The 24,941-nt window shown below is 39.8% G+C and overlaps 2 protein-coding genes across 6 annotated transcripts; one reads left to right on the forward strand and one right to left on the reverse strand.

The window, feature by feature from the left end:
• Positions 1 to 408: 408 nt before the first annotated feature.
• Positions 409 to 5,988, reverse strand: NME6 (NME/NM23 nucleoside diphosphate kinase 6). 3 transcript variants are annotated; one of them, XM_053462903.1, is made up of 6 exons: positions 5,894 to 5,988; positions 4,668 to 4,779; positions 3,798 to 3,900; positions 3,315 to 3,354; positions 1,330 to 1,490; positions 409 to 1,055 (listed from the first exon to the last, which is right to left on the reverse strand). In XM_053462903.1, exons 2-6 carry the CDS (start codon positions 4,752 to 4,754, stop codon positions 907 to 909), a joined length of 540 nt encoding a protein of 179 aa, XP_053318878.1. In that variant the 5' UTR covers positions 4,755 to 4,779; positions 5,894 to 5,988; the 3' UTR covers positions 409 to 906. The 3 variants fall into 3 exon arrangements, with proteins under 3 accessions (XP_053318878.1, XP_053318879.1, XP_053318882.1); XM_053462904.1 differs by having other exon boundaries at positions 5,867 to 5,940; XM_053462907.1 differs by having other exon boundaries at positions 984 to 1,099.
• A 52-nt stretch (positions 5,989 to 6,040) lies between these two features.
• Positions 6,041 to 12,146, forward strand: RABL2B (RAB, member of RAS oncogene family like 2B). Of its 3 annotated transcripts, none has more exons than XM_053462939.1 (9): positions 6,041 to 6,101; positions 8,160 to 8,389; positions 8,732 to 8,761; positions 9,572 to 9,651; positions 9,777 to 9,856; positions 9,975 to 10,086; positions 10,219 to 10,316; positions 10,581 to 10,664; positions 11,588 to 12,146. In XM_053462939.1, exons 2-9 carry the CDS (start codon positions 8,283 to 8,285, stop codon positions 11,645 to 11,647), a joined length of 651 nt encoding a protein of 216 aa, XP_053318914.1. In that variant the 5' UTR covers positions 6,041 to 6,101; positions 8,160 to 8,282; the 3' UTR covers positions 11,648 to 12,146. The 3 variants fall into 3 exon arrangements, with proteins under 3 accessions (XP_053318914.1, XP_053318913.1, XP_053318915.1); XM_053462938.1 differs by having other exon boundaries at positions 6,049 to 6,116; XM_053462940.1 differs by lacking the exon at positions 6,041 to 6,101 and adding an exon at positions 6,716 to 6,736.
• The last annotated feature ends 12,795 nt before the right edge of the window (positions 12,147 to 24,941 follow it).

Raw genomic sequence — 24,941 nt, forward strand, 5'->3', positions numbered from 1 at the left:
ATGGGTCATACTAAAGAGCTCAGAGACTTTAAATGTGACACTGTCATAGGATGCCACCGTTGCCACAAGTCAGTTTTTAACATTTCTGCCCTGACAGATCTACCCCGGTCCACTGTAAGTGCTATTATTGTGAAGTGGAAGCATCTAGGAGTAACAACAGCTCAGCCATAAAGTGGCAGGCAATGTAGGCAAGAGTGGGGCTGCTGAGTGCTGAAGCGCATAGCGTGTAAAAATTGCCTGTTGTCTGCACCATCACTCACTGGTCCAGGTCGGAGGGGTCTTTTCTAAACAGTTTTGAACTGGCACGGAGAGACAGGAATGCAGCGGGGTGATGTTATCCACATAAAGGATCCGCGCACCAGGTGCCAATATTCTAGATACACCCCTGGTCACACAAAAAAACTAATGTTGGCAAGAATATTTATTTCACAAACTTGTAAACTGAACTGGAAAAACTACAAAAAAAAATTATACCTGGTGACTTGATGCACAGTCTGCCTTAGAGTGGATATTAGAAAGAAAGGACAATGCAGACTTCTCTTTAAGTAAAGTGTAAGCTGCTTATAAGGATTTCACATAAACGAACAATCAGGAAAATGCTCAAATTTGCGCTGAGGGTGGATAAAATTGGCTTAGCATTCTCAAGGTTAAACAGGAAGAAGTTCCCTCCTAAGGTTTGTGGTTGGAGCTCTCGTCATAAAGTAAATTCAGAGTTGAGAGCCAGCAATATTTCACAGAAAATGTTATATCCTGGTCCATCCTGAGCCTGGTCTTCTTTAAACAATATTAGTAGATGAGTTATATATAAAAATGTGAATATCACACCATGTTCCAATATCACAAATTATGAATGGAGATGGTCTGATAAATATACTTTTTCGATGAGCATACTTCTTGTATTTATTCTCACACTGTCATAAGCCGATGCTCCAGTCTCTCCTCATCATAGCAAATAGGTCCAGCACGATATAAATGCTCTTGTTCTTTATACCATTGACTTGGGTTGAACTCAGGGAAGAAAAACTGTATTTCCCGGCATGCTGATTCAACTGAATCTACAGGGAGTGGAAGGAGAAGCAAAGAACAAATGATCCAGCATCTGAAAAAATATGATGGGATTCAGCTAAATTATGGGTGGGATGGGGGCAACCACAGTTTAGAACCACCTCATTTTTACATGAAAGTGATGTTACACTGTTAAATTGCAGTTAGATGTGTGTAAATGTGCCTTGTTAAATACCAGTATATGGTATGGCAAGATTGCTCACGCGGTTCATACACAATACTTTAGGTGGATTTTTTTATATGTGTGTGGCAAATGAGACTCACCTGACCCATGTGTGCTATTCCGAGTATCAGTTAAGCCTAGACTTCCACGCACAGTCTCAGGTGCGGTAATGCGAGCTCTAAACACTTTGGTTGGACCCATCAGGTTTCTCCACAGCTGGATAGCATCCTCATGAGCTAGGATGTATGCTCTCATAGGGCCACTACATAATCATAAAGAGAAAGAAAAAAAACAGTAAAACCTTGGTTATTTTTATCCCCTGGGTTATAGGAGCCACAGTAATTTCTTAAAAGGACTCTCCAGCCATCATTTGAAATCAGTATGATTCCAGCATGGTGCCTTCAAGTTTCCATGCTGTCCCTTTTGCAAAGGGGGATGCATTTGCCCTTTTCCACGTGCCAAGCACATCTCCATGCACATGATATGCTCACCTCTAAACAGTTTGAGTGCTGAATGCTGCAGGCAGTGGTCTGTTCAAGCTCCCTTGTGCATGTGTGGTTATAATGGGAGAACTTTTTCTGCCACTGACTGAAAATTAGTCAGGGCCAGCCTAGCCTAGCCTAGCCTAGCCTAGCCTAGCCTGAACCAGCCAGTCAGTGGCAAGAATAGTTTTTTGAAAGGACCCATTTTAATAGAATTCAATTCTACAAAAAGGCTATAAAGGAAAATAAAGGGTATTTACACGATTGTACCAAGCTGTTTTGAGTTGTAACTGATAATTTTGTTTTTGTGGAAGGAATTGGCAGAACAGTATGCAGGAGGGTTGTGGTTTCAACTCCCTAAATTCACTATGCATTATAAAGTGTCAACCATAATCCCTGGTAAATTTCCCAGTAAGCAGTAGTAGTGAGGTGACTACAAGTCAACAATTCTCACTTCTTTAACTTGTTCAGTACCTTTCTAGTGAGTGTCAGTGCTATCACCCATATATAATATAATATAAAAAATGAATATAGGGCAACATGTAGCGTATGGATGTGGCCCTTTTGAAAATTAAATAATATGTATGTGGGGTATGACAGTAATCAGGAGATGTTGAACATAAATTGGGTCATTGTTCAGCTGTGGCACCTACAGTATAAACAAAATTTTAAGCACAATTGAAGTCCCTACTTCGCCTGAACAAAATGATGGTTAATATGTGAGTGTTCATCAAATATGGAAAAGGGGAATCAGAGTTCAACAAATGATAAAACATAATGGTAAATTTGTTTTATATAGGATTGTGAGGTTGACACTTCAAAATCTAAAATGAAGTCAATGAGATGAAGCTGCACTTTTGGTCTCCCATAATTAAATATCACCCATAGCAGTGCAACACTTGGTATGAGAACATTAACAACTATATTATAGTTCTTATGACATATCCAAAACAAGTATGGACTTGTGCTCTATATGTACAAACACAGTTAATAATTCCGGTAAGCTAATGCATAAACATCCTAATAAGTTAAAGGAATACTCCAGCTCCCAAAATGTTATTTTTATTAAATAGAGTCCATTAGGCATATTGATTTTTCACTTTTTATTATGCATTTTATTGAATAAAACTGGAGCATACATTGTTTAGACCTCTCTTTTTTGCTAACAGTAGCTTTCCCATTGAAGTCAACAAAACATTGTCCAGTGGGATATTTCAAACCATCTGTTTTAATCGCATACATTCTATTGGCCGATGCTACTGCCATTAGTATCAAATAGGATCTTAGGACAAAAAGTATACTGAAGTATACTCCCTGCTTTCAGTGGGAACAGATAGAGGAGGATTTACATGAGGCAGAACTCTTCTATTCTAACTCTTATATATGCATTTAACTTAAAAATAGGGCTGACGTCCACCATAAATAAGTAAAATGATTCAAAGGGGCAGACTAGATGGGTCAATTGGTGCTGTCACTAACTGTGTATACCTTAGTAACAAACAGTCTTATACATTTAGGTTCTAAAACTAGATCAAGCTGTACAAGCACTGATATTACATTATTGTTGTAAACTGTTATGAGCTGCTAGTGGATAAAAAACATACCTGGACATGAACTCCACCAGTCTCTGATAGAAAAATCGGCCTGCAATATTAAAAAAGTAAAACAAAGAAGTAAAAAAAAAGAATTTAAAAAAAAAACGCTCTAAAAGGGCAGTGGTGAGTGAAAACAAAATCAGCATCAAATAAAGTTTTTTTATTTTTAATAATTCATTTTATTATTAGACTGTCTAAAGGACACAGTAACAACCAACTATTTTGTTACCATAACTCAATACAAAAAAACAAAACAATCATTAGAGGGCTGTTGTCAGGGTCCTGTGATTAGCAATCTTATGTACTATGTAACTGAGGAATTGGGATAAAGTATGGAGCACAGAAAGATTATGAAACAGAAGCAATTCTATGAAGAGCTACTTGAACAAGGTGTTAAAAAAAAAAAAACAAAGAAAACAAAAAAAAAAAACCTACAAAAACGTTTCCCCAGTTTCACACTGGAGCACTAGGCAGCAGTCCCAATGAATTTACCTTTATGTTCACAGTAGAATTTCTGAGAGTCTGCAGCACGCCATTGAAGCTCTTTGCTCCTTACAATAATAAAATTGTTGTTCAGAATCCTCTGATGTACAGCCTGTGAGAATTGACAGGATCAACATAATTTGCGGTACAGCAGCAAACCAAACAAAGACATTACAATAAAGTATTAAGCCGCTTCGTAGAGACCCATTTTAAAGGAGATTACTGGAGTTAAAAATCTAACAACTGTATAAAAGTTATTATATAGTGCTTTTTTTTTTGCCACTCAGACATTCAAATTTTAGATCCATTATACATAATATATATTATATATATTATACATAATATATATAAATAGAAAATATATACATAAACAATTAAGTAACATTTCCTAGCTTGCTACTTTAATATCATGTTTAAACTGTTCCTCCAAGACCACCATAAACAATGTGTATGAAAGTAAGTGTCCGGATGTTTCTTTCCCGCAGTGTGAGTATTTCACATACAAGGGGGTATGTTGGGCCAGACACATTTCAGGCACTTTAGCGTGGGGGGGGTGGTAAAATGCATATGGTGAAATCTGCAGAATACCCCTCATGCATTCGCAAGGGGGGCATACATTTAAAGTAACTGCTATCTTGTGCATAGTCTACTTTCTCTGACTACGTCTGCTGATGCCCTGCAGACAACCTAAACATTGTAAAAACATACAAGACCTGATGTGGTGAACAGGATGGGCCCACAAGCAGCTCATTAAGGCCTACTGAGGTATGAGGTATGTAATAATAATCTAAATAATTCTCTTCTTTGTAGTGGCAACAGCACTTTTTTGGTGTTGCTCTCAATGTTGTCAACATTTTACAAAACTTTGAATAAAGTTACCTCAGAAATGACTGGATGAGCCACGGCATCTGGCTTGATAACAGCTAACGTGAGCTGGAGTGAACGAGCCCAGCGGAAAGTGGACATAGTCAACCGCAGAGACCAACGCGACCTGTTAGGACATGAAAGAAACAACATAAACCATACAAAATACCTACTGCCACATGTAACAACGGAACAAGGTTTATAAGCAAGCCCTGAAAGCTGAGTTTGGAGTCTGATTTTTCCCATGACAATCTCTTCTATACAGTATATACAGATTGAACACGGTTGTGTTAGTAATATATTGGTGTGTTGGGGGATTTGTATTCATGAACCACATTTCTCTTTTGATATATATTAGCAGGGCCTGCCTTTCGATGTTAAATACAGTAGTAGTCAGTGTGGAAATCCAGTTTTCTACTTGTCATTAGCTAGAAAGTAACGTGGCTGCTTTTAGTTACAACATTGGGTACCAGATTGATTTTAGCTTAGCAGTTTTTTTTATATCATATCATTTTGGTGCATTGAGGTTTTTAAGTGAATACTAAAGAAAAGCTTTGTTTTAGACATCGTGCTCTACATCACCCAGTTATTCCAAAACAATAAATTACATAGAAACCAATACATTGCTTCGGTGGCGCGTTAGCACATTAAACAGTCTGATAAAAGAATACCATGACAGATCTGCTATGGTATATTTGCTTAACACGTTACAGAGTGCAATTAGTGATTGTCTAAGTGCGAACATTAGTGAGGAGTCACCAGGGTAAACCTCGCATACCTTAGAAATAGTTGATTTACACGCAACATGCGGACATTGGCTAATTCTCTCTGTAATTTCATATATTTGAAGCGTCCATGAAGCCCTCATTTGTTTTTAGGCAACACCTATGATTCTTAAATGTCGGATGCTGCCCTCATAGTGTCATGGAAAGCAGCATTACAGACAAAGCACTAGGATGTAGGCAACATACTGAACAGCTTTCTTATGTCATATATTCACAGAGTGTTCTTGAAATAGATGATGCTTAACATCACAGCATAAGTAGTTATTAAGATAAATACAAACTACTTGACTCATGACAACCACCAAGTTTTTAGAGAAAAAAAATGGCAACACAAAACAAGAATGTAGCTATGAACACGTTACTTATACTGCAAATAATCATACCGACCTAATTTATTAAATACACATCCCATTAAACCCTCAGCCCTACCAGCGCCCTCCACAAGGTTTCCATTACCATGGAAATACAATCGCCCGCTATACAAACACATCCGGCGCTTAACGATTAGAGCGCCAGGAGGCGCGCGCTATGACGTAACGCCTTATTGGCAGGACCGGAGAGCCTCAGGAGAAGTTCTGGCGCATGCGCCAGGCTCAGGGGCTAGTATTTCGGACGCTATGGACCCAATAGACATGCGCTGGATGCTAATCGGTTGCCAGGCAAGGTAAGAAGCGGAAAGGTATGGAACTGCGTTTCTTAAAATAATGTGTTTTCCTCACTTGTAGAAAGGAATAATGATATTAAATGGATTACGTGATGTCTGAGTATACTTTATAAAGCATGCCTAGATCCTTTATTAGCAGTCGGCATCGTATGTCTGCAGATAGAATACAGTAGTCTCTTATAATCTGGTATAGAGTAAGACAGATTTAATACACAGGATATGTCACAAATAGACATGCTCTTTCAATGCAGTAATCGAGATGTCTCGCATGGTGCCTTTTTGGTCTCATTTGGGTGCAATCTGTAAACAAGGGGTTTGCAGGTAAATTGAACACTTTTCCTTCACTATACATTGTGATGCGTCAACATAGTGAGCTTCTGCTGTGGCCCGGTATATTGTGTAGTTAAATGAATGGGATTTTTTTCTCGCCCATTCAATTATGCATTATACAAGGCCAGCCCTGCGCTTATTGATGCAGAAGCTTCATAACGAATAGTGAAAGGGTTAAAAACCACATCTCTGTCTCGCAAACTCTCCTGACAGTTCAGGAAAAAAGCCCTTCTGTCCATCTGTTGCACCCCTGGTGTCAGCCTTTGCTGGGAATGAGTGCATCGCAGGGTTCCTCCCCTTAAAAGGTACAAGAAGGTGTATAGAAATGTGTTTACATTAATTACGTTAAAAATCCATTGGGGATGATATATACAGCAACTACATTCATCCAATAGTGCCAATGTCAGTATACTGCTGTATGTATGTATGGTTATGTGTGTATATACGGTATATATATATAATTACTGTGGCAGATGAGATACTGCTACTTTGGAAGTGGCACTTAATTTTATTGGGGTTTATTTGCACAAAAAATCTTTGTGTGGTTCACATCTAGTTCGCACCAATTCACATTTATTTTCTGTAACATAATTGGAAAAGGGTTTTCTAACGATCAGTTGGACTTTTAAACTTAAACTTAGATTAGTGAATACAATGTGCCATTGGAGCACAGGAGTGATGAGAGTGATAAAAGCCATTGGAACACAGAGTGATGAGAATGATAAAGGCCATTGGAACACAGGAGTGATGAGAATGATAAAGGCCATTGGAACACAGGAGTGATGAGAATGATAAAGGCCATTGGAACACAGGAGTGATGAGAATGATAAAGGCCATTGGAACACAGGAGTGATGAGAATGATAAAGGCCATTGGAACACAAGAGTGATGAGAACGATAAAGGCCATTGGAACACAGGAGTGATGAGAGTGATAGGGGCCATTGGAACGCAGGAGTGATGAGAGTGATATGGGCCATTGGAACACTGGAGTAAGGCAAGTGATAAAGGGCTGTTGGCGCACAGGAGTGATGAGAGTGATAAAGGGCCATTGGAGCACAGGAGTGATGAGAGTGATAAAGGGCCATTGGAACACAGGAGTGATGGTTACTGATAAATCCCTCTGTACACCTATGAAGCTATTCCATTAAAAAGTATCTGTTTCCAACTACAATAGTTACTTAGAACATTTACAATGTCTATAATGTATGTCTGATCCATTGGACAGATAACCCAAAGCACTGCCACTGCATGTTGGAGAGCTCTGCCCTTTGGTGATGCTACGTCTATCGGGTGGCAAGGAAACAAACGTGGTTGTTATTGCTGTATTGGTTATGATTTTTTGCATATAGATAACAGTAGACTAGCTAACCCAGAAACATAGAAATTGATGGCAAATAAGAAGCATTTAGCCCATTTAGTTTCCCCATTTTTCCTGATGTAAGAAGTGAAACACCAATCAGTCCATGGTCTGTTTCCATAGTCGGGATAGCTTTATGTCAATCCTATGCCTGTTTAAATTCCCTCACTGTATTAGCCTGTACCACTTCTGCTGGGAGGCTGTTCCACTTATCTTTTACCATCTAAGTAAATTAAAAATTCTATGCTATATGGTGTGGGAATAGAGTAAATTCTCTGTGCAATCAACTCTCTACCTGGCAAATAATTACTCTATAACACGAAATGACTGGAAATGTAATAACTTCTTGTTTTACGTTTTTGTCTCTATAGGCGTTTGTGTTAATTTTCACACCGGCTGGAATCTACAGGGCATACTGGGCACTGGCCTAATGAATTCTTGTTATCTGGCATTGTTGTGAGATTATCTGGTGTTAGATTTGAGGCACAGTCAGAATGGCCGGAGATGATTCAGAAGACATTGAGCTCGACCAGGAGAAATATGACGCAGATGAAAATGTCAAGATCATCTGTTTGGGGGACAGCGCGGTGGGGAAATCAAAGTGAGTAATTTCTATCAGCTCGTCACAGTAACACACATAGAGCCTCATGTATAAAGAAAAGCTGAATGGAGACAGAAGGATTGAGGCTAGGAGCTAATCCTCCGCTTGATAGGTTTTTCTAAAGTTGTGGGGTTATGCAGACGAGGCAAGAGTTTGATAAACTGGGGTAGATCAGTCCAAGGCATAGGGCAGTCCCTGAGAAGACTTGTATGGGTGCAAAAGAGGTAGAGAGCTCACTTTCTTCTTGGATACCATTTATAAAAAATGGCCTGGTCCAAAATCTATTAAAAAATGATTTATTCACTTCTGTCAACCAACCTTTTGTTATCTGTTTGGTTTCAGGTTGATGGAACGCTTCCTGATGGATGGATTGTATCCTCTTTAAAAAATATAAGCAGTGTTTCTAGAGATCTCATTGTAGAATGCAAGCGTTATTTGAAAGACACATTTGGGATTTTGAGAAAAAAACTACTTTACAGCATTACCCTTTTCTTACCCTTTTTTTTTTACACATATACTTTCACATACACTTTTCAATATTAGTACCTACATAAATGATATACTGTTTTTTTTTATATTTTATATAGCGCTGCACAATGGGTATATCTTACATTTCCCAGCAAATATAGGAAATAAAAAAATGATGTGGCCCTGAGATGTTAGATTGAATGTAAAAGTGCTCTAACTCTTGCCTTCGTACAGCAGGGGCTCCTCAGATCACTTGACACAATACCCAGGGCTGGCCCAAGACTTAATGCCGCCTGGGGCGAAGTTTAAAATGCCACCCCCCCCATTATCTACCCTATCCCCCCCCCCTTTGTACTTACCTTGAAACGGCCCTGCGGTGAGTCTCCCTGCTCTGCCACGGTGCCGGCTTGTAATGCTGAGCACCGGAAATTGACCTCACTTCTGGCGCTCAGCATTACAAGCCGGCACCGAGACCGAGCTAGAGGGCTCGCAGAGGAGAGAGAGGGGCGCCGAGCGGGTACTGGCATCTTGGTAAGATAAAACCACTCGGCGCCCCTCACTCTCCTACGCTTCAAAAAAAAAAAAAGCGCTTGGGGCTTGGGGTCCTAGTAGTTTTTGTTTCAGCAGCAGAGCTTACTTTCTAAATGGTTCTGCCTATTTGAATATACATTGTTTTGAGTTATCGTTCCGAATTAACACATCAACCCATCGCAGCCGTCCGCAGCAGCTGTCCACCTTTGCTCTGACACTTTATAAATACACAGCAAGTGTGGATGGAAAGACTGTTCTTGTGGGTAAGACATTTTCATTTTGTTTTGGCTTTAGAACCCTGTTTTACTGTTTGACAGGTTACTTACAACGGAAGCTCAAGTATTCAATTCCACAGTACATTTACAAAATCAATCCATTTAATTTTCAGATTTCTGGGATACAGCTGGACAGGAGAGATTCCAGAGCATGCATGCCTCCTATTACCACAAGGCTCATGCGTGTATCATGGTGAGTTAAACGTTTTATACACTTGTGATGAAGGGAATGAATTGGTTTTTTTCACGGTTTATAGCCCGTTGACCTGAAACACAGATGGTGTTGCTAATCCAAATGAATGTCTCTCTAGGTATTTGATGTGCAACGTAAGATCACATACAGGAATCTAAGCACATGGTACCAGGAGCTGCGGGAGTACCGACCAGAGATTCCCTGCATTTTGGTGGCCAACAAGATTGATGGTGAGTTGGTGATGCCTCCTTGCATAATCACCAGGCGGTAGCAACATTGGGGCAGCTTCTGGGCTCACTTATTTATGCGTTTTTAGTTTAACAGTGCTTTACATTAACTCCATGTCTTCTTACTTTCTGCAGCTGATCTTCGTGTGACCCAAAAAGGTTTTAGTTTTGCCAAGAAGCATAACTTGCCATTCTATTTTGTTTCCGCTGCTGATGGCACCAACGTGGTAAAGGTAAACAGCATTTATTTGGCATCACAGTTACACACAGACATGTTTAACAAGGAGTTTATTTTATTTTATAATTATTATCTAATAAATATTTTATCTGATAATTAGAATTATTTGTTCCCCATTATGCATAGTGAGTAACAAGCTCTCTATAATGACTATGGTTGATTTCATATTTTCGAAATTAGTAGAATTGATTGTAGTTAAGAAATGTGATGTTGCCAAGATTCCTCACACCTTGTCACATTCATATTGCTGCTTCTTTAGCTTTTCACAGATGCCATTAAACTGGCTGTGTCCTACAAACAGAACTCTCAGGATTTCATGGACGAGGTCATGCGAGAACTGGAGGTACCTACATCTAATAAAGCTAATGACTTTATAATTGTTATGCACATCGTAAATGTTTGCTCTAGAGAACATCATGCCGTTTTATAACCTGAAATGGGGGTACAAGTTCTAACATTGTAGCTTCTCTAATGGTTTCGGCAATCCTTAAGATTTACCTTTTTAAAAATGTTTGCATTGTATTGATAGTACTATCTTGTGACAGCATCGAAAAAAATGATGGTAATTGTGTTAATAAATGATTAATGTGTGAGTATCAAAATATACAATGTGCACAAATTATCTGTGGTTTTATGTATTAAAGCCTCCCCTTATTTTTTCTATAATATTTTACTTTCATAATCATGAATAGGAAGTGCTATTAATTTCTAGAGCAGTAAAATGATTTGCAACTTTACTTTTCTATTTTAGAGTTCTTAAACACGCATACATTTTAGAGTTCTTTAACACCATACAGTAACAGACACATGCTTGCAAAAACATCTTACTGTAACACACACACACATGCTAACACCATACACCAATACACACATACTTTAACACTATATGACAACATACACCATAGTCTTATCCACATGCACACACTATCCAACAACATCCACTAACACACTGACTCTAACACTTCACAAATGTGCGTGTGTGTGTATACTCACACAGACTAACACTATACACACATATATTCTGAATGCACACATATAATGACTTACACTATACATAAGATATATATATAGCTAGTCATAATATAACATATACCAATTTTTAGCTGTGGGACATTTAAAATTGTATTCCCATTGCATTAGGCAGCTATCAGGCATGTCTTGGTAATTACATTTGCTTGTCTCTTACCAGAACAGAAACAATTTGCATATTTCTGCATAAGTAATCTTTTTCACACATTTTCCTGTTCTCTACTCCCTTTCACACAGAACTTTGAGTTACAGAAACCAGAAGTTGTCTCTGATAAAGATGAAGAATCAGAAAAATGATACCAGAGACTTTATGAACTAATGTTAACAGCGGATAACAGCTATGTTCGGGGTTACAGTCCTTGTGTGGCTTTTATTTATATTTGGCTATTATTGTCTTAGAAACAAAATTTCCAAAAGGAAAAACAGTCATTCCCAAACCATCTCACGAGTGCAACAGTTGGATTCCTCAGCTTTAACAAGATAGAAGGATCCTTGTTTTGAAACAAGCTATAGATTGTGGACTGAACCCAAGACTGTTTCGTACATGGTGATATATCATCCAGAGACGGGAACAGTGGAGGTTTTACTGTCTGAAGTCCCACCCAAGACCAGAGCTTGATTTTTATTTTACTGTGACTGAGTCTTTGACACAATTACTGCAGAATGTGAACAGCGTTTGTGTTTGTGTAAATGAATTCTCACTAGTTTTAGTGGCTGATTTTTTTTTATATCGCAGTTTCTATATGTCTTTTGTCTATTCATCTTTAAATAATAAATTATTAGTAAATTTGGCTAACCATGTCTCCGCAACAAAAGCACCAATAAGTGACAACAGCAAAAATGTGAAAGACTTCAACAATTCAATTGTCAAATATGCTGTTCCAGTTTTAGTAATTACTTACACTACGCTGATAGGCTGAGTGTACGATGCAGTCCTAGGTATAACAGTAGTTGTAGTGCCTGACATAGCGCTTGATATGGATCACAGCTCCATCATGTTCATCTAGCACATGAATGAGCATGATGGGTGTTAGGATATGTGTGTGTTTTTCTTAAACATAAGTTAAGTGGTTTGCAGGACAGAAATCAGAAAAGCTTCAAAATTCTAAATATGTATAGCTTGGAGAGGGGGTGCAATAGAAACATGTAAATGCTTAAAGGGATTTAGCAAAGTAGATGAGCCAAATGATTCTTATCTGCCATCTATATTTCTATGAGGCATATGGGCTGGGTCATGAGTTGGCATTGGGCCCACAAATAAGTCAAGTGACCCTGGTTGCATAATCATCCTTCCCTATACCTCCCAACAGTCCTGGTTTTCAGAAGACAATCATTTTGGATACTATCACACTGTCCTGGGTAGCTGCCCAACTGGCTCCTCTTTTGTGGCAAGTGAGCATTCATTTGGGGAGCTCTTCTGACCAGTCCAAGGAGTTATAAAAGAAAACAAAGCAATGGAGTGATGATGTAGCTTGCATGAAGCCCCCTTGTGAAGCTAGCATTGCAAGGTGGCTATTTGGAGAAGATGAGTGGTGGCCCTGTCCCCCTCCTACTCTTGCCGCATACCCCCAGTACACCAGATTTGGAAACCTGAAATGTTAAGGGGTATGCTTCTCTTTGTCAGCCTCTTAATGTTTAATATTTGCATACAAGCACTGCCTTTGTCACCTGCCTGTATTTAGTGACACCTTTTCATGATGTTCCCAGTATGTCATTCACAGAGGTTAATATGCAATCTCCATTAGTGGACAGAGGGCTTAATAGTTTGCTAGTTAGTATACATTTTGTATGGAATCAATGATTACACCATTAGGAACCCCAAGCTCAGTTACTTTGTAGTCACAAAGTGTAGTTTTTTTTTCGTTATTCAATGAGTCTGCATCATTTTCATATAGGTTATTATATATAAGCTTACATATTATAGGCTATTGGAATAAATTGCTCATATATGCTTTAGCATGTTTTATTGATAGCTGTGTGTATATATGACTATGTATTTAGTGTGATGCTTTGTAGGGAGTTTGTCCTTAATAGTCTCTGGTGCTGAAGTACTAGAAGCCAACTACTGGCGCTGATGCAAGCATTTGTACGGGAACATCCATATGGCCCAGTTCTGCCCTGATGTCTAACAGGGAAAATGGAAAGGGTCTCTTCCTGCTGACTTTCCATCTGGAACTGTAGAATATACAGCAGAGTATTCTGCGGCTGTTTAAAGAAAACCTCCAGTGACTATTCTAGGATAGCTAATGAGATAGAAAGGTTGTTTTTAATTTTCATGTAGCAGCTTAATATGTTATAACCAATGTTATACCCTATGACCCGCGTACAAGGTAAAAATTATGAAAAATGTTTTATTATCAGGAAAGACAAAACAATCTCAAGCAGGGCCAGCCCGACAATGGAGCCGAGTGGGGCAACCGCTCCAGGCGGCACTTCGCCGCCCCAAGCCCCCTTTTTTTTTTTACATTTCTTTTTTAAAGTGAAAGAGAGAGAAAGGGGCGCCAAGTGGTCAGTACCCGCTCGCCGCCCCTCTCTCTCTCCTCTGCGGCGAGTCTCCCTGTTCGGTCTCGGTGGCGGTTTGTAATGCTGAGTGCCGGAAGATTTCCGGCGCTCAGCATTACAAGCCGGCACCGAAACCGAACAGGGAGACTCGCCGCAGGACTGCTGAAAGGTAAGTACGGGGGGGGGGGCGGCAGGGACGGAGGGAGAGGAAGGGTAGATAAGGGGGGGGCGGCATTTTAAAATTCGCCCCAGGCGGCATTTTGCCTTGGGCCGGCCCTGATCTCAAGGGCTACGGAATCTGTTGGTGCTATATAAATAAATGTTATGGAATGAAGCGCTAAAATCTTACATTTCATGTAAATATTGCTCCTTTGGGTTTTGTTGTTGGTGGTGTAGTTATGTAGTTGGTAGGGTACCTAGTGTTATGTGCTTGGCTAGTTACTGTTACCTGAACGTAACTGAAGTTTTTCATGGGTGTCTATGTTTCCTGGATCCATTAGGGGTTTATATGTTTTCTTTCTTCACAGCGATTCACCACCACCTCTACCAGCCATGGTAGCCATGATCTCTGTTACAGCAGGAAAAATGGACAGACTAGATGGGCTGGATATCTCTGTTAATGGAAAAAAGTACAAAATGTTAAGAAAAATTAAGTAGAGTTAGAATAATAACTGGAAGCTCTACAAATCAAACCCAAAGCCTTTGGAAATCTCGCCTGATTATGTGCATCAGTAATACATTATTTAAGGGTGATATTTAATTAACTATATTGTCCTGGGGATCATCATTTTTAGAGAAAAAGATTGCAGATTAAGATTTAGGATTAAAAAATTATTAACCTCTGAAGTGTTTCTTGAATCATTATTAAACCTGAAATTTAAGAAAGTTTTAAAAAAGGTCAAATTCAATTTATCTATATAAAGTATTTGCCTTCAAAAATAGATTGTTTGTTGGTTGCCTCATGCAGAGGAGATTTGCCTTGCATTTCTTTTCTGGACGCCCTTGTAAGCAGGAACGTGCAGATACATTGATGGAGATTTTTCTTCTGTAATGGCTGAAACAGTTTCTTCTTAGGTGACTCTATCTCATATGTCTTTGTATGCAATTTACAAAAATATGATAACATGAAATGTACGTGGCTTTCTTCAATTTACTTGTCGCTTTACAATTGTAAAAGGTCTATGTCGGTTATGATAAAGGGCTGTTAAAAGGGGAACTCTCATAGCATGTTTATATCCTCTTGGTAAATTTTGTAAGAAATATATAAATAACATTTCTCTCAAAAGAAATAACATTTCTTCTCAAATTTTTCTTCTATCTCCATGTGAGAAGGAAATCCTTGGTATGCATCCAAGTTGTGTAACTTCTGTTGTTGCCATCAACTATGAGAGCCAGTAGATCTGCTATGGAAACTTCTTCTTGGGTGCTTTCAAGAACTATTTCTTACATGTGGGCTTTATACTTCATTTTACAGTAAGACAGTTGTGTAGCTTGAAAGCACCCACAAAAGGAACGTACAAGAAATTTTGATTTCTCTTTGTTTATAAAAGCTAGCCCTTAATTGGTTAATATAGTTCTACTTAGGCCATAGTTTGTTCTTTGTCACTTGGGCATAAATGTAGATTTTCCCAGAATGGTTAGTTTTATTGTATTTCTAGAAGAATAATGTAAGATCTTGGATAATCTATCTTTTTCTGTACATGATGCCAAAGCTTTGATGATAGCAGTAAGGATCTCCCAAAAGGTAAAATAGTAAATCTCACATTGTCTTTATTTACTAGCAAAAAAGGCGCTAATCGACTTACTAAGAAATCATTTCATTGCTTTGCGTTTATTAGAGACATAGCTAATTGTTATCGCTGGCAGCTTGAGAAGACCACACAATTACAAGGATTTTTGGTTTAGTTACTTAGGGAAATATGGTTATTATCATTTAAGAGGCAAGTTTAAAAAGAAACTGTCAATTTTAACGAGTTATTAAAGTAGGAGATCCTCAATTTCTGGCCTCAACATTACATTTTGAATACGACCTAAATGTGTGTTTCCTGTAACTAGAATATACAATGTGAACAAAACAAAGACGTTCTTCACACGCTTGGCAATGAATGTTTTTTTTTTTGTTTTTTTTTTTAAGTCAACGAAATTCAAGCAATGTCACCCAGCCAGTATCTGGACATATTTGATGTTTGGCTGTTGTTCAGTATATTATGATGTTAACGTGGGGATTGTTATAACTCTTACTTGATTTTGATTGTTTATAAGTTTCAATTGTTTACATGTTAAGATTATGCTGGCAAAAAAAAAAATCTGTAAATAAATTTGTCCATTTTCTATGTAAGAAGAAAATAGAGCAAATAAGGCCTTAGTGTTAGAAACCTACAATCTAAAGGATTATAACCAGACGAGAGCTGGCTACTTTCAGACTTTGGGTGCACTTCCATTCAGGAGACCTATTCTGCCTCACTTAACAAAGCTGTGAGATATGGGTTCCTGAGACCAACTGCTAAGTCTGTATTGACCAGTACTCACACAATGAAAGTTCAGCAGACAGTGTCAACTCAGCAAAACTGACATGTAGAAGAGGATCTCAGTAAAGTTTTAATCTTCAGGCTGACAATCCTTGAAAATATGTACAGATATGCAGGTGAAAAGACAGTAGTTCTTGCTAACAAATCACATAAAAATGGCTGCTACCAGACAGTATAGTTAACAGCACAGAATCTACCGGAAAGGGGAGGGGTTAGCTGAATACAACCTGACTAAGGGAGCCCAGCAGGGACAAATAACATACTAGCCAGTAGCAAACAGCATATAAATCAAAATACAAAATAAACCATGAGACATGACACTCCCCGCATGAAATCTTTAGATTTCAAAATTATCTGAAACACAATAACTATTAAAGTCCACAAGTGAAAGAAATGTTGCAATGGGGAATGCAGAGTGGAAGAACATATAATGATACAATTATAAACAGAATAAACATGAAGTTGAGCCGTAGTCCAAGATGACAGGATTCAGAACTCTAACAAGTGGAACCGATCTTCAGGCTAGGGAAGCCGCACTAGGCCAAAACTTCCACCAACCCATGTTATACTCCAGTGAGGATAGAATGTTCCAAGAATGCTCTTGAGTGACACAGCTTGCAGTTCATAAACGCGTTCCGCCGAGCTGTGACCTGAGTAATAGACTGTCAAGTGGTTTCTTCCCTTGGCAGAAGAAGTACCAGTTCGGTGATTGGCTGGAAGAAACGACGTTCAGCACCTCCTTTAGTCACCTTGCGGTTTCTTCCATCACCACTGGGCATGACCTGAGTGATAATACCCACTGGCCATTCGTTGCGATGAATCTCATTCTCCTTCAAAAGGACAAGGTCACCTACCTGAAGGTCAGGTTTAGACGTCTGCCATTTGTGACGGCTCTGAAGCATGTGTAAGTATTCGTTTCTCCAACGACGCCAAAATACATTAGACAGATGTTGTACCTGCTGCCATTGGCGTCTGAAAATATTGCTACAATCAAAGTTCCCAGGAGGAATTGCAGCAGTCCCGACCTTTTGGGTGAGTAGTGTAGCTGGGGTCAGAATAATAGGGGCATCAGATCCATACTCCTTTTCTCCTCTTTGAGCTGTCTTAGTCAATCCGTCGATAGCCACCGCAGGAGAAGGGCTGCGACCATCTGGCAAAATGTGTGTTTTGAAGGAAGAGATCTTGGTGGGTATCTTCATTTTGCCTGTACAGATATTGCCTATGATAACCCAACCTAGATCAAGGCGTTGGGCGAATGGAGCATCATGTGGTCCATTAATTTGTTGACGTACCTTGTGTACTTGGAGAATGTCTCTGCCCAGGAGAAGTAGGATATCTGTGTTCTTGTCGAAGGCTGGCAACTCTTTAGCTATAGCCCTAAGATGAGGATGGTGAAGAGCAGCTTCCGGTGTGGGAATCTCTTCTTTATTGGATGGGATCTGGTTGCACTCGACGAGTGTAGGTAAGGGGAACTCCAGATCACCCTTGAGAGAAGATAATACGAGTCCACTGGCTCTTCTTCCAGAGACCTCTGTAATGCCGCTGCATGTACCCAAAGTGTAAGGGTAGGTGTCTCCCTTTAAGCTGAAATGATCAAAGATTTCCGATCTTGCAAGGGACCGATTGCTCTGATCATCTAGGATGGCATACGCTTTAAGAGACCTTTCTGGGTGACCTTTTGGATATATTTTAACTAAACATATTCTAGCACAGGACTTGTCACAAAGGTCTTGTCCGCAGATTTCTGTGCAGGAAGAAGACACTAAGGTTGCTACTTGGTCTGTAGTCTCCCCGCCGTACCTTGACACAGGAGTGGAGTCTGCAGAAGTTGCAGGGATGTACTGAGATGGATGTAGCGCCTGCACGTGATCCTCACAATTGCACTCTGTGCACTTGATGGGGGTTTTGCAGTCTTTGGCAAAATGTTCAGTAGAAGCACAACACCTGAAACACACCCCATATGTCTTTAGGAGCTCCTTGCGCTCTTGGAGAGGTTTCTTTCTAAAGCCAATGCACTTTTTGAGGGGATGAGGTTTCTTATGAATAGGACATAGGCGGTTAGGATTCTCAATCTTTTTACCTTGACTGTTCTCGTCAGGAGTCGATGTAGGAGGTGGAAGGACATTAGTCTTTTTCACCGATAGTGGACCCCTGTAGTTTCTAAGATTAGAGTGCGGTCTGTCGTAGGCCTGAGGGGGGATGCCAAGGGCATTGAGCTCATTGTAGGAGAAACTAGGGTCATTCTTAGTTTCTGCAATATTCTTGACAAACTCACAGAAGTAAGAGAATGGGGGAAAGGAGACTTTATTCTCTCTTTTATACTTTGACCCAAGCGTTACCCATTTTTCCTGAATATTGTATGGCAGCTTGGAAACTATAGGATTTACTCCACGAGCAGTGTCTAGATAGCTGAGGCCAGGGAGGTAAACGTCTGCTTTGGCCAGCTGGAGCTCTAAGAGAAGGTCACTGAGTTCCAGGAATTTCTGATTGTCCTTACCGGATATTTTTGGAAAATTCTGCAGTCGTTTAAACAAAGCATCCTCTATGGCTTCAGGGCTACCAAAACTTTGTTCTAGTCTTTGCCAAGCAGCGATGAGGCCGGCTGCGGGGTTATCAATGTGGACAGCCCTGAGTCTCTTGACACGCTCTGTAGACTGTGGGCCAAGCCACCTGATCAGCAGGTCAAGCTCCTCAGCAGGAGTAATGCCAAGGCCACTAATTGTATTTCTGAAGGTGCTTTTCCAGCTTCTGTAATTTTCAGGCTGGTCATCGAACTTGGAAAGGCTAGTTTTGGTGAGTTCGTGGCGAACCATATACTTTGCTAACTCTGACATCTCGAAGTTTGGGCAGGGAATAGCAGGTTGAAAGGTGTTGATCATGTTGTCTGTGGTATTCTGGTTGAGCAACTTAGGGTAGTATGGGGTCGCATAGGTATTTATCCCTGGTGGCGGTTTATAGTCTGTAGACCTGGTCAGGGATACATTTGGAGCAGTATTGCTGCCAGCGATTTGGCGCACTGCAGGAGAGTAGATTCGCATCTGGGGTTTTATGTGTTGAGCTTGCTGATGCATTATGGTTTGTGAAGAAAGGTCAGGGCATGTAGTGGTTAGTGCATTGTACAGACCTTGGGCGCAGGGGTCTGCCAAAGAGTCGGTGCCCTGTTGCTTTGGAGGAATATCTCTACTGTCAGGAACATTTGAGGCAATGAGGAGATCACTATTTTGGTTTAGTACATAGTCATTGGTGTGCTTAAGGGGATCTTCGGTATCCAAGTCACTTAAGCTGGCACTGTCTCCCTCACTCCCGTTGGCAGCTTGTTCTAGAACTCTTAGTGTTGCCATGGCTGTGGCGTGCTCACATTGTTTCTCTAGAGCTACCATTTCTATTTTAGCCTTCCTTTGCGCAAAGGCTGCCTGTATCTTGGCAGCCTCTGCCTTAGCACGGGCTTGGATAAGTTGCTGGTTGAGTGTTGAACTCTTTGAACATTGCGAGGATTTTGACCTTGAGAAGTTTGAGCGCTTTGAATGCTTGCTAGATGCCGAAGTGTGAGAAGCAATCTCTTGGAGTTGAGCAATTCTCTCCTTGGCTTTTACATTGGTTTCATGTACTAAATTGTCTCTTTCTGAATTAAGGCATTGGAAATGTTCTATTTCCTTTAAAGCATCTTCTGAATTAATCTTCTGTAAATTAGAGACATAAATTTGGCTGTGAGCAAGATATTGTGAATGTGCTGTAGAGAGCTGTCCTAGAGCTTCCTCTAGTAATGACACATCAGAAGCGGTCTGTGTGATAGTGGTGGTACAACTCATCACCTGTTCCCAAAGCCATTCCATGTGTTGCAATGTTTCACAGTTTATGTCTTTAAGTGCCTCAATGATCTTCCAGGTAGGCCTTATGTTACGTTTGCTTCTAGCTGGATTGACATCTATGATTTCCTCATTTGAGGCATGTTGCTTTTCCTGTGATGATAGTGAGCTACTTCTCTCTGCCATGTTTCACACAGATGAGGTAGCTGGCTGTCTAACAGTCTTATGAGGCAGAGGTATTACTAATCTACACAGGTCCAGTACAATAGGGCTGCTAAGCTGTGTTGCTAGCAGTTGTAATTGTCTTTTCACTATTCTGCCTCACTTAACAAAGCTGTGAGATATGGGTTCCTGAGACCAACTGCTAAGTCTGTATTGACCAGTACTCACACAATGAAAGTTCAGCAGACAGTGTCAACTCAGCAAAACTGACATGTAGAAGAGGATCTCAGTAAAGTTTTAATCTTCAGGCTGACAATCCTTGAAAATATGTACAGATATGCAGGTGAAAAGACAGTAGTTCTTGCTAACAAATCACATAAAAATGGCTGCTACCAGACAGTATAGTTAACAGCACAGAATCTACCGGAAAGGGGAGGGGTTAGCTGAATACAACCTGACTAAGGGAGCCCAGCAGGGACAAATAACATACTAGCCAGTAGCAAACAGCATATAAATCAAAATACAAAATAAACCATGAGACATGACAAGACCCATTAATAGAAATGCCCAAAGTACGTTTGAGAGGTAAAATGCCCAATGTGTACAATCTAGTTTTGTCCAACAAACTACTAGGAAACAAATACATAAAATACTCATAAACTGAACACAGAAATTAATAGTAGGTAAGTTCTTCCTGAAGCCCTTGTTACTCTGATGGCTGTATGTTGATGCACAAGTAAACCACTCAATAAAGCTTCAGGTAGTGACCCAAAATGTTTAAATCAGAGCTGGGCTAGTCCTCCCTTGCTTATAACCCCAAACCCTTGGTTATCCCCACCATATAGGTTAGGCTAGAGTGGTGTGCTGGGTAGGAGGAGAAGCTGAAAGCATCATCAACATGTGGCACTAGAGACATAGTTCTTCTAAAAACTCCTCCATCACTTGAATTGTTCATTATATTTTTATCCAAAAAAAACATTATGGAAGCCTTATTTGGCTCTTTCAGTGATACCTATCTGTTCCTATAGTCTTCTGCAATAGGCACAATACTTGGTCTGACCTGTGATATGTAACTACAAGCCCTGGTCCACGTGTTACCAAGTTTCCATGACAAGGTATATTTGTATTTTTTATTTAACCAGGCTGTGTTAAACACGTATAATCTTTATCCACATGTTGCCAAGTTTCCTTTACAAGGTATATTTGTATTTTATATTTTAAACATACTTTAAAGATACATTTTAGTCTAATTAGTTAAGCATGACATGACTAGGTTGTGGAGATGTTGAGGCCCCAAGTAACAAGTTTCGCTATCAGAATGCAGATATACCGTATGTCCCCATGTATAAGAAGCTCCCATGTATAAGATGCACCTTAATTTTGGGGCCCAAAATTTGAAAAAAAAATGTATTACATAGTTACTGAACTCAAGTTTTATTTATCATAAAATTCATACTCATCATCCTCATCACTCCCATCCATTAACTGCCCCTAAATTAACCCTAAAGACCCCATTAACCATAACTGCCCCTAAATTAACCTTAAACACCCCATTAACCATAGCTGCCTTAAATTAACCCTAAACACCCCATTAACCATAACTGCCCCTAAATTAACACCCACCTCCGCTAACATTCAGCTGCCCAAATATTAATGTTATACTTACTGTTAGATGAGTTGCTGGGCCATGTGGATGCTATAATAAAAGGGGCGGGGCCAGTCATCATTGTGACTCTAGGGAGGGACTGTTAATCAGAAAGGGGCGTGGTCAATTGTGAGTGTGACTGCAGGGAGGGACTGGGAAGTAGTAACTGCAATCTGCAACCACTGTATAAGATGCACCTAGTTTTTTATACATGGGGAAATACGGTATATATGGATGCCAAGAGACCCAAAATATCAAATAAAGGTGCATAACCTCATAATAAATGCCAAAGCTACTAATAGAGAAGTCCTCAGGGGTAACATAGAAAGTAATAATAATAATAAAAAAAGCAATGTAAATAATTGTGAAACAGACAATGTATATGGGATATAAATTCTTAGGAAGCAAGGGGGCATATATGCATAGAGGCAGGGCCGGCCCTATAATGGGGCAGACTGGGGCAATTGCCCCAGCGCTTTTTTTTTTTTTTTTGAAGCGGAGGAGAGAGAGAGAGAGAGGGGCACCGAGTGGTTTTCGCTTACCCGCTCGGCGCCCCTCTCTCTCTCTCTCTCCTCTGCGGCGAGTCTCCCTGTTCGGTCCCGGTGCCGGCTTGTAATGCAGAGCGCCGGAAGTGACGTCAATTTCCGGCGCTCAGCATTACAAGCCGGCACCGTGGCAGAGCAGGGAGACTCGCCGCAGGACTGTTTAAAGGTAAGTACCGGGGGGGGGATCGTAGATTATGGCGTCGGCGAAGTTTAAAATGCCCCCCCCGGCGTCGGCGGGGGGGGGGATCGGCGTTTTAAACTTCGCCCCCCCCGGCGTCAGCGCGGGGGGGCGGCGTTTTAAACTTCGCCCCAGGCGGCGTTAAGTCTTCGGTCGGCCCTGCATAGAGGGGTAACTAATATAAAATTCTGATGGGGCTGAAACCAAGTAATGAGCACTCCTATATATACTGAATAATAATAGTAAACTGCGGTGATAAATATAATAATATAATAAGTATAATAGTTGAGACAACACAGGGATGTAGTACACAAGCCATGAAAGTCTAATAGGGGGAATGTAGATAAACTAAAAGAGAAAGTGACATTAGTGACACATAGACAATACAGAAGGGGTTACAGAACCCTGAGCACAGTCTTAGCTCTACCTCTGGGAGCTGAGGGAAGATGCACTGTGTAGGTAACACCTGGTATACCAAGGATGACTGTTGTTTCAGCTCATAGTCCTCATTGAGGCCTCTCAGATATAAAGCAGATCATTTATTTATCCAAATAGTTTCCCATTGTTTAAAAATTCTCTCACAATCTGACTAGCGATATGTGGTTTATCATCTCAAAGTTAATTAATCAGATGTCCCGCAGTTTTAAACTGCCTCATCCTGTATAATGCTGCCTGAATCTTATTTTTATGTTCCACAGTGTGTATTTTATCAGGACGTGTTGTCAGAATTAACCACAAAGTCAGAATTACATGTGAAATACCGTATTATTTAACCTTATTTTTTGCCGGTATATGGATGTACAAATGTGTCACCCTGAATGATACTGTTAAAATGGGCCCAGTACAAGAGAAACCAAACATAGGGTTGGCTAAGAATCTTTTGTTAGGCTTATTGGATCCTAAACAGCCCTAACAAACCTGTCTGTAAGGTTAGGACTATTATATGAAAACATTATTATGAAATTCTATGGGGAGATTTGGGTTCATCTTAAAAATATGCCAACATTTGCTAAGAATTGTCTTTATAGAAAGAGTAGTATATTTGGAAATAAATGGAATGCTATTTATTTTCACAAAGAATGTCCTTCCTATGCAAGCCATCAATCCTAGTTATTTGGGTATCCAATAGTGCTTCAAAGTCATCATGTATCTTATTCAAGCCCTCACTTGTACCCTCCTATATAAGGTGGCTCTAATAAAGAGTATGGCAGCCCTGTCTTGGCATGGAGAGATGGGAACAGAATATTCCTATCAGTTCCTTTCTGCTTTACTGCATGTGGCCAATGATGTCTTTAGAGAACATTCTGTGTAAAAAAATTAAGTTGTATTAACCACTTGGTCAGCTACAATTAAAATAGTTTTTTCCAGAGAAAACATTTTTGTTATCTTGTATTATGTAAAGGAACAATCCAGTCATCATAGGCACATCATATGCACCAAAGTACTTAAAAAATAGTTTCTATGCATTATTTGTTGAATATACTACCTGGGACACTGGAGTAACAGGTGAACATGAATAAACATCTTTCCACAACTAATAGCACCTGCAGCTATGTTTACTGTACTACAGATAGTAGGTGTCATTAAATCAGCTATGGCCTCAGGAATAAAGCACAATTTACAAATACAAAAACTGCAAAATTACAAAAGTACGGTTCATAAATTATCTATATTTTAAAAAAAATAATAATGCAGGCATTTAATCATGTGATTTAGAAATGTTTGAATGAACACACACCACCCTGCAATCAGTATCTATAGAATAGATAAAAAGTGAATAAAAATTGTATTTTTAATCTTTCACTTTTCTTTGTTAATCATTTCTACTGAAGCTTTCGATCTGAACATACATGTGACAGGATTTGACCATCACATGTAACCTTTATCCAGAATGTACTTTTGAATTTGAGCTCAACAAGAGGGTGCCTCACATGGGGATCACAGATGGGAGCAATTGAAGACAGATGGGTTTAAACCACATTGGCATTCATCCTAGACTCTTGAAAGATAATGTTAGTCATTCTGAAAAGTGGCACTGCGAAATATTTGCAATAGGATGATGATTACTTTGTAGTACAGACAGGCTGAAGACAGGCATCACCATGGCTCAAGCAACCCTAAGGGCTAGGATTAAAGCCAAAACACAAACCCACGCCCCATAGATACAAGCACATGCAGTTGGCATTCAATAAATTGAGGCATTTTCAGCAGATGGGGGCATCTAA

This window comes from Spea bombifrons, chromosome 4, assembly GCF_027358695.1.
Source record: "Spea bombifrons isolate aSpeBom1 chromosome 4, aSpeBom1.2.pri, whole genome shotgun sequence".
Taxonomy (NCBI): domain Eukaryota; kingdom Metazoa; phylum Chordata; class Amphibia; order Anura; family Pelobatidae; genus Spea; species Spea bombifrons.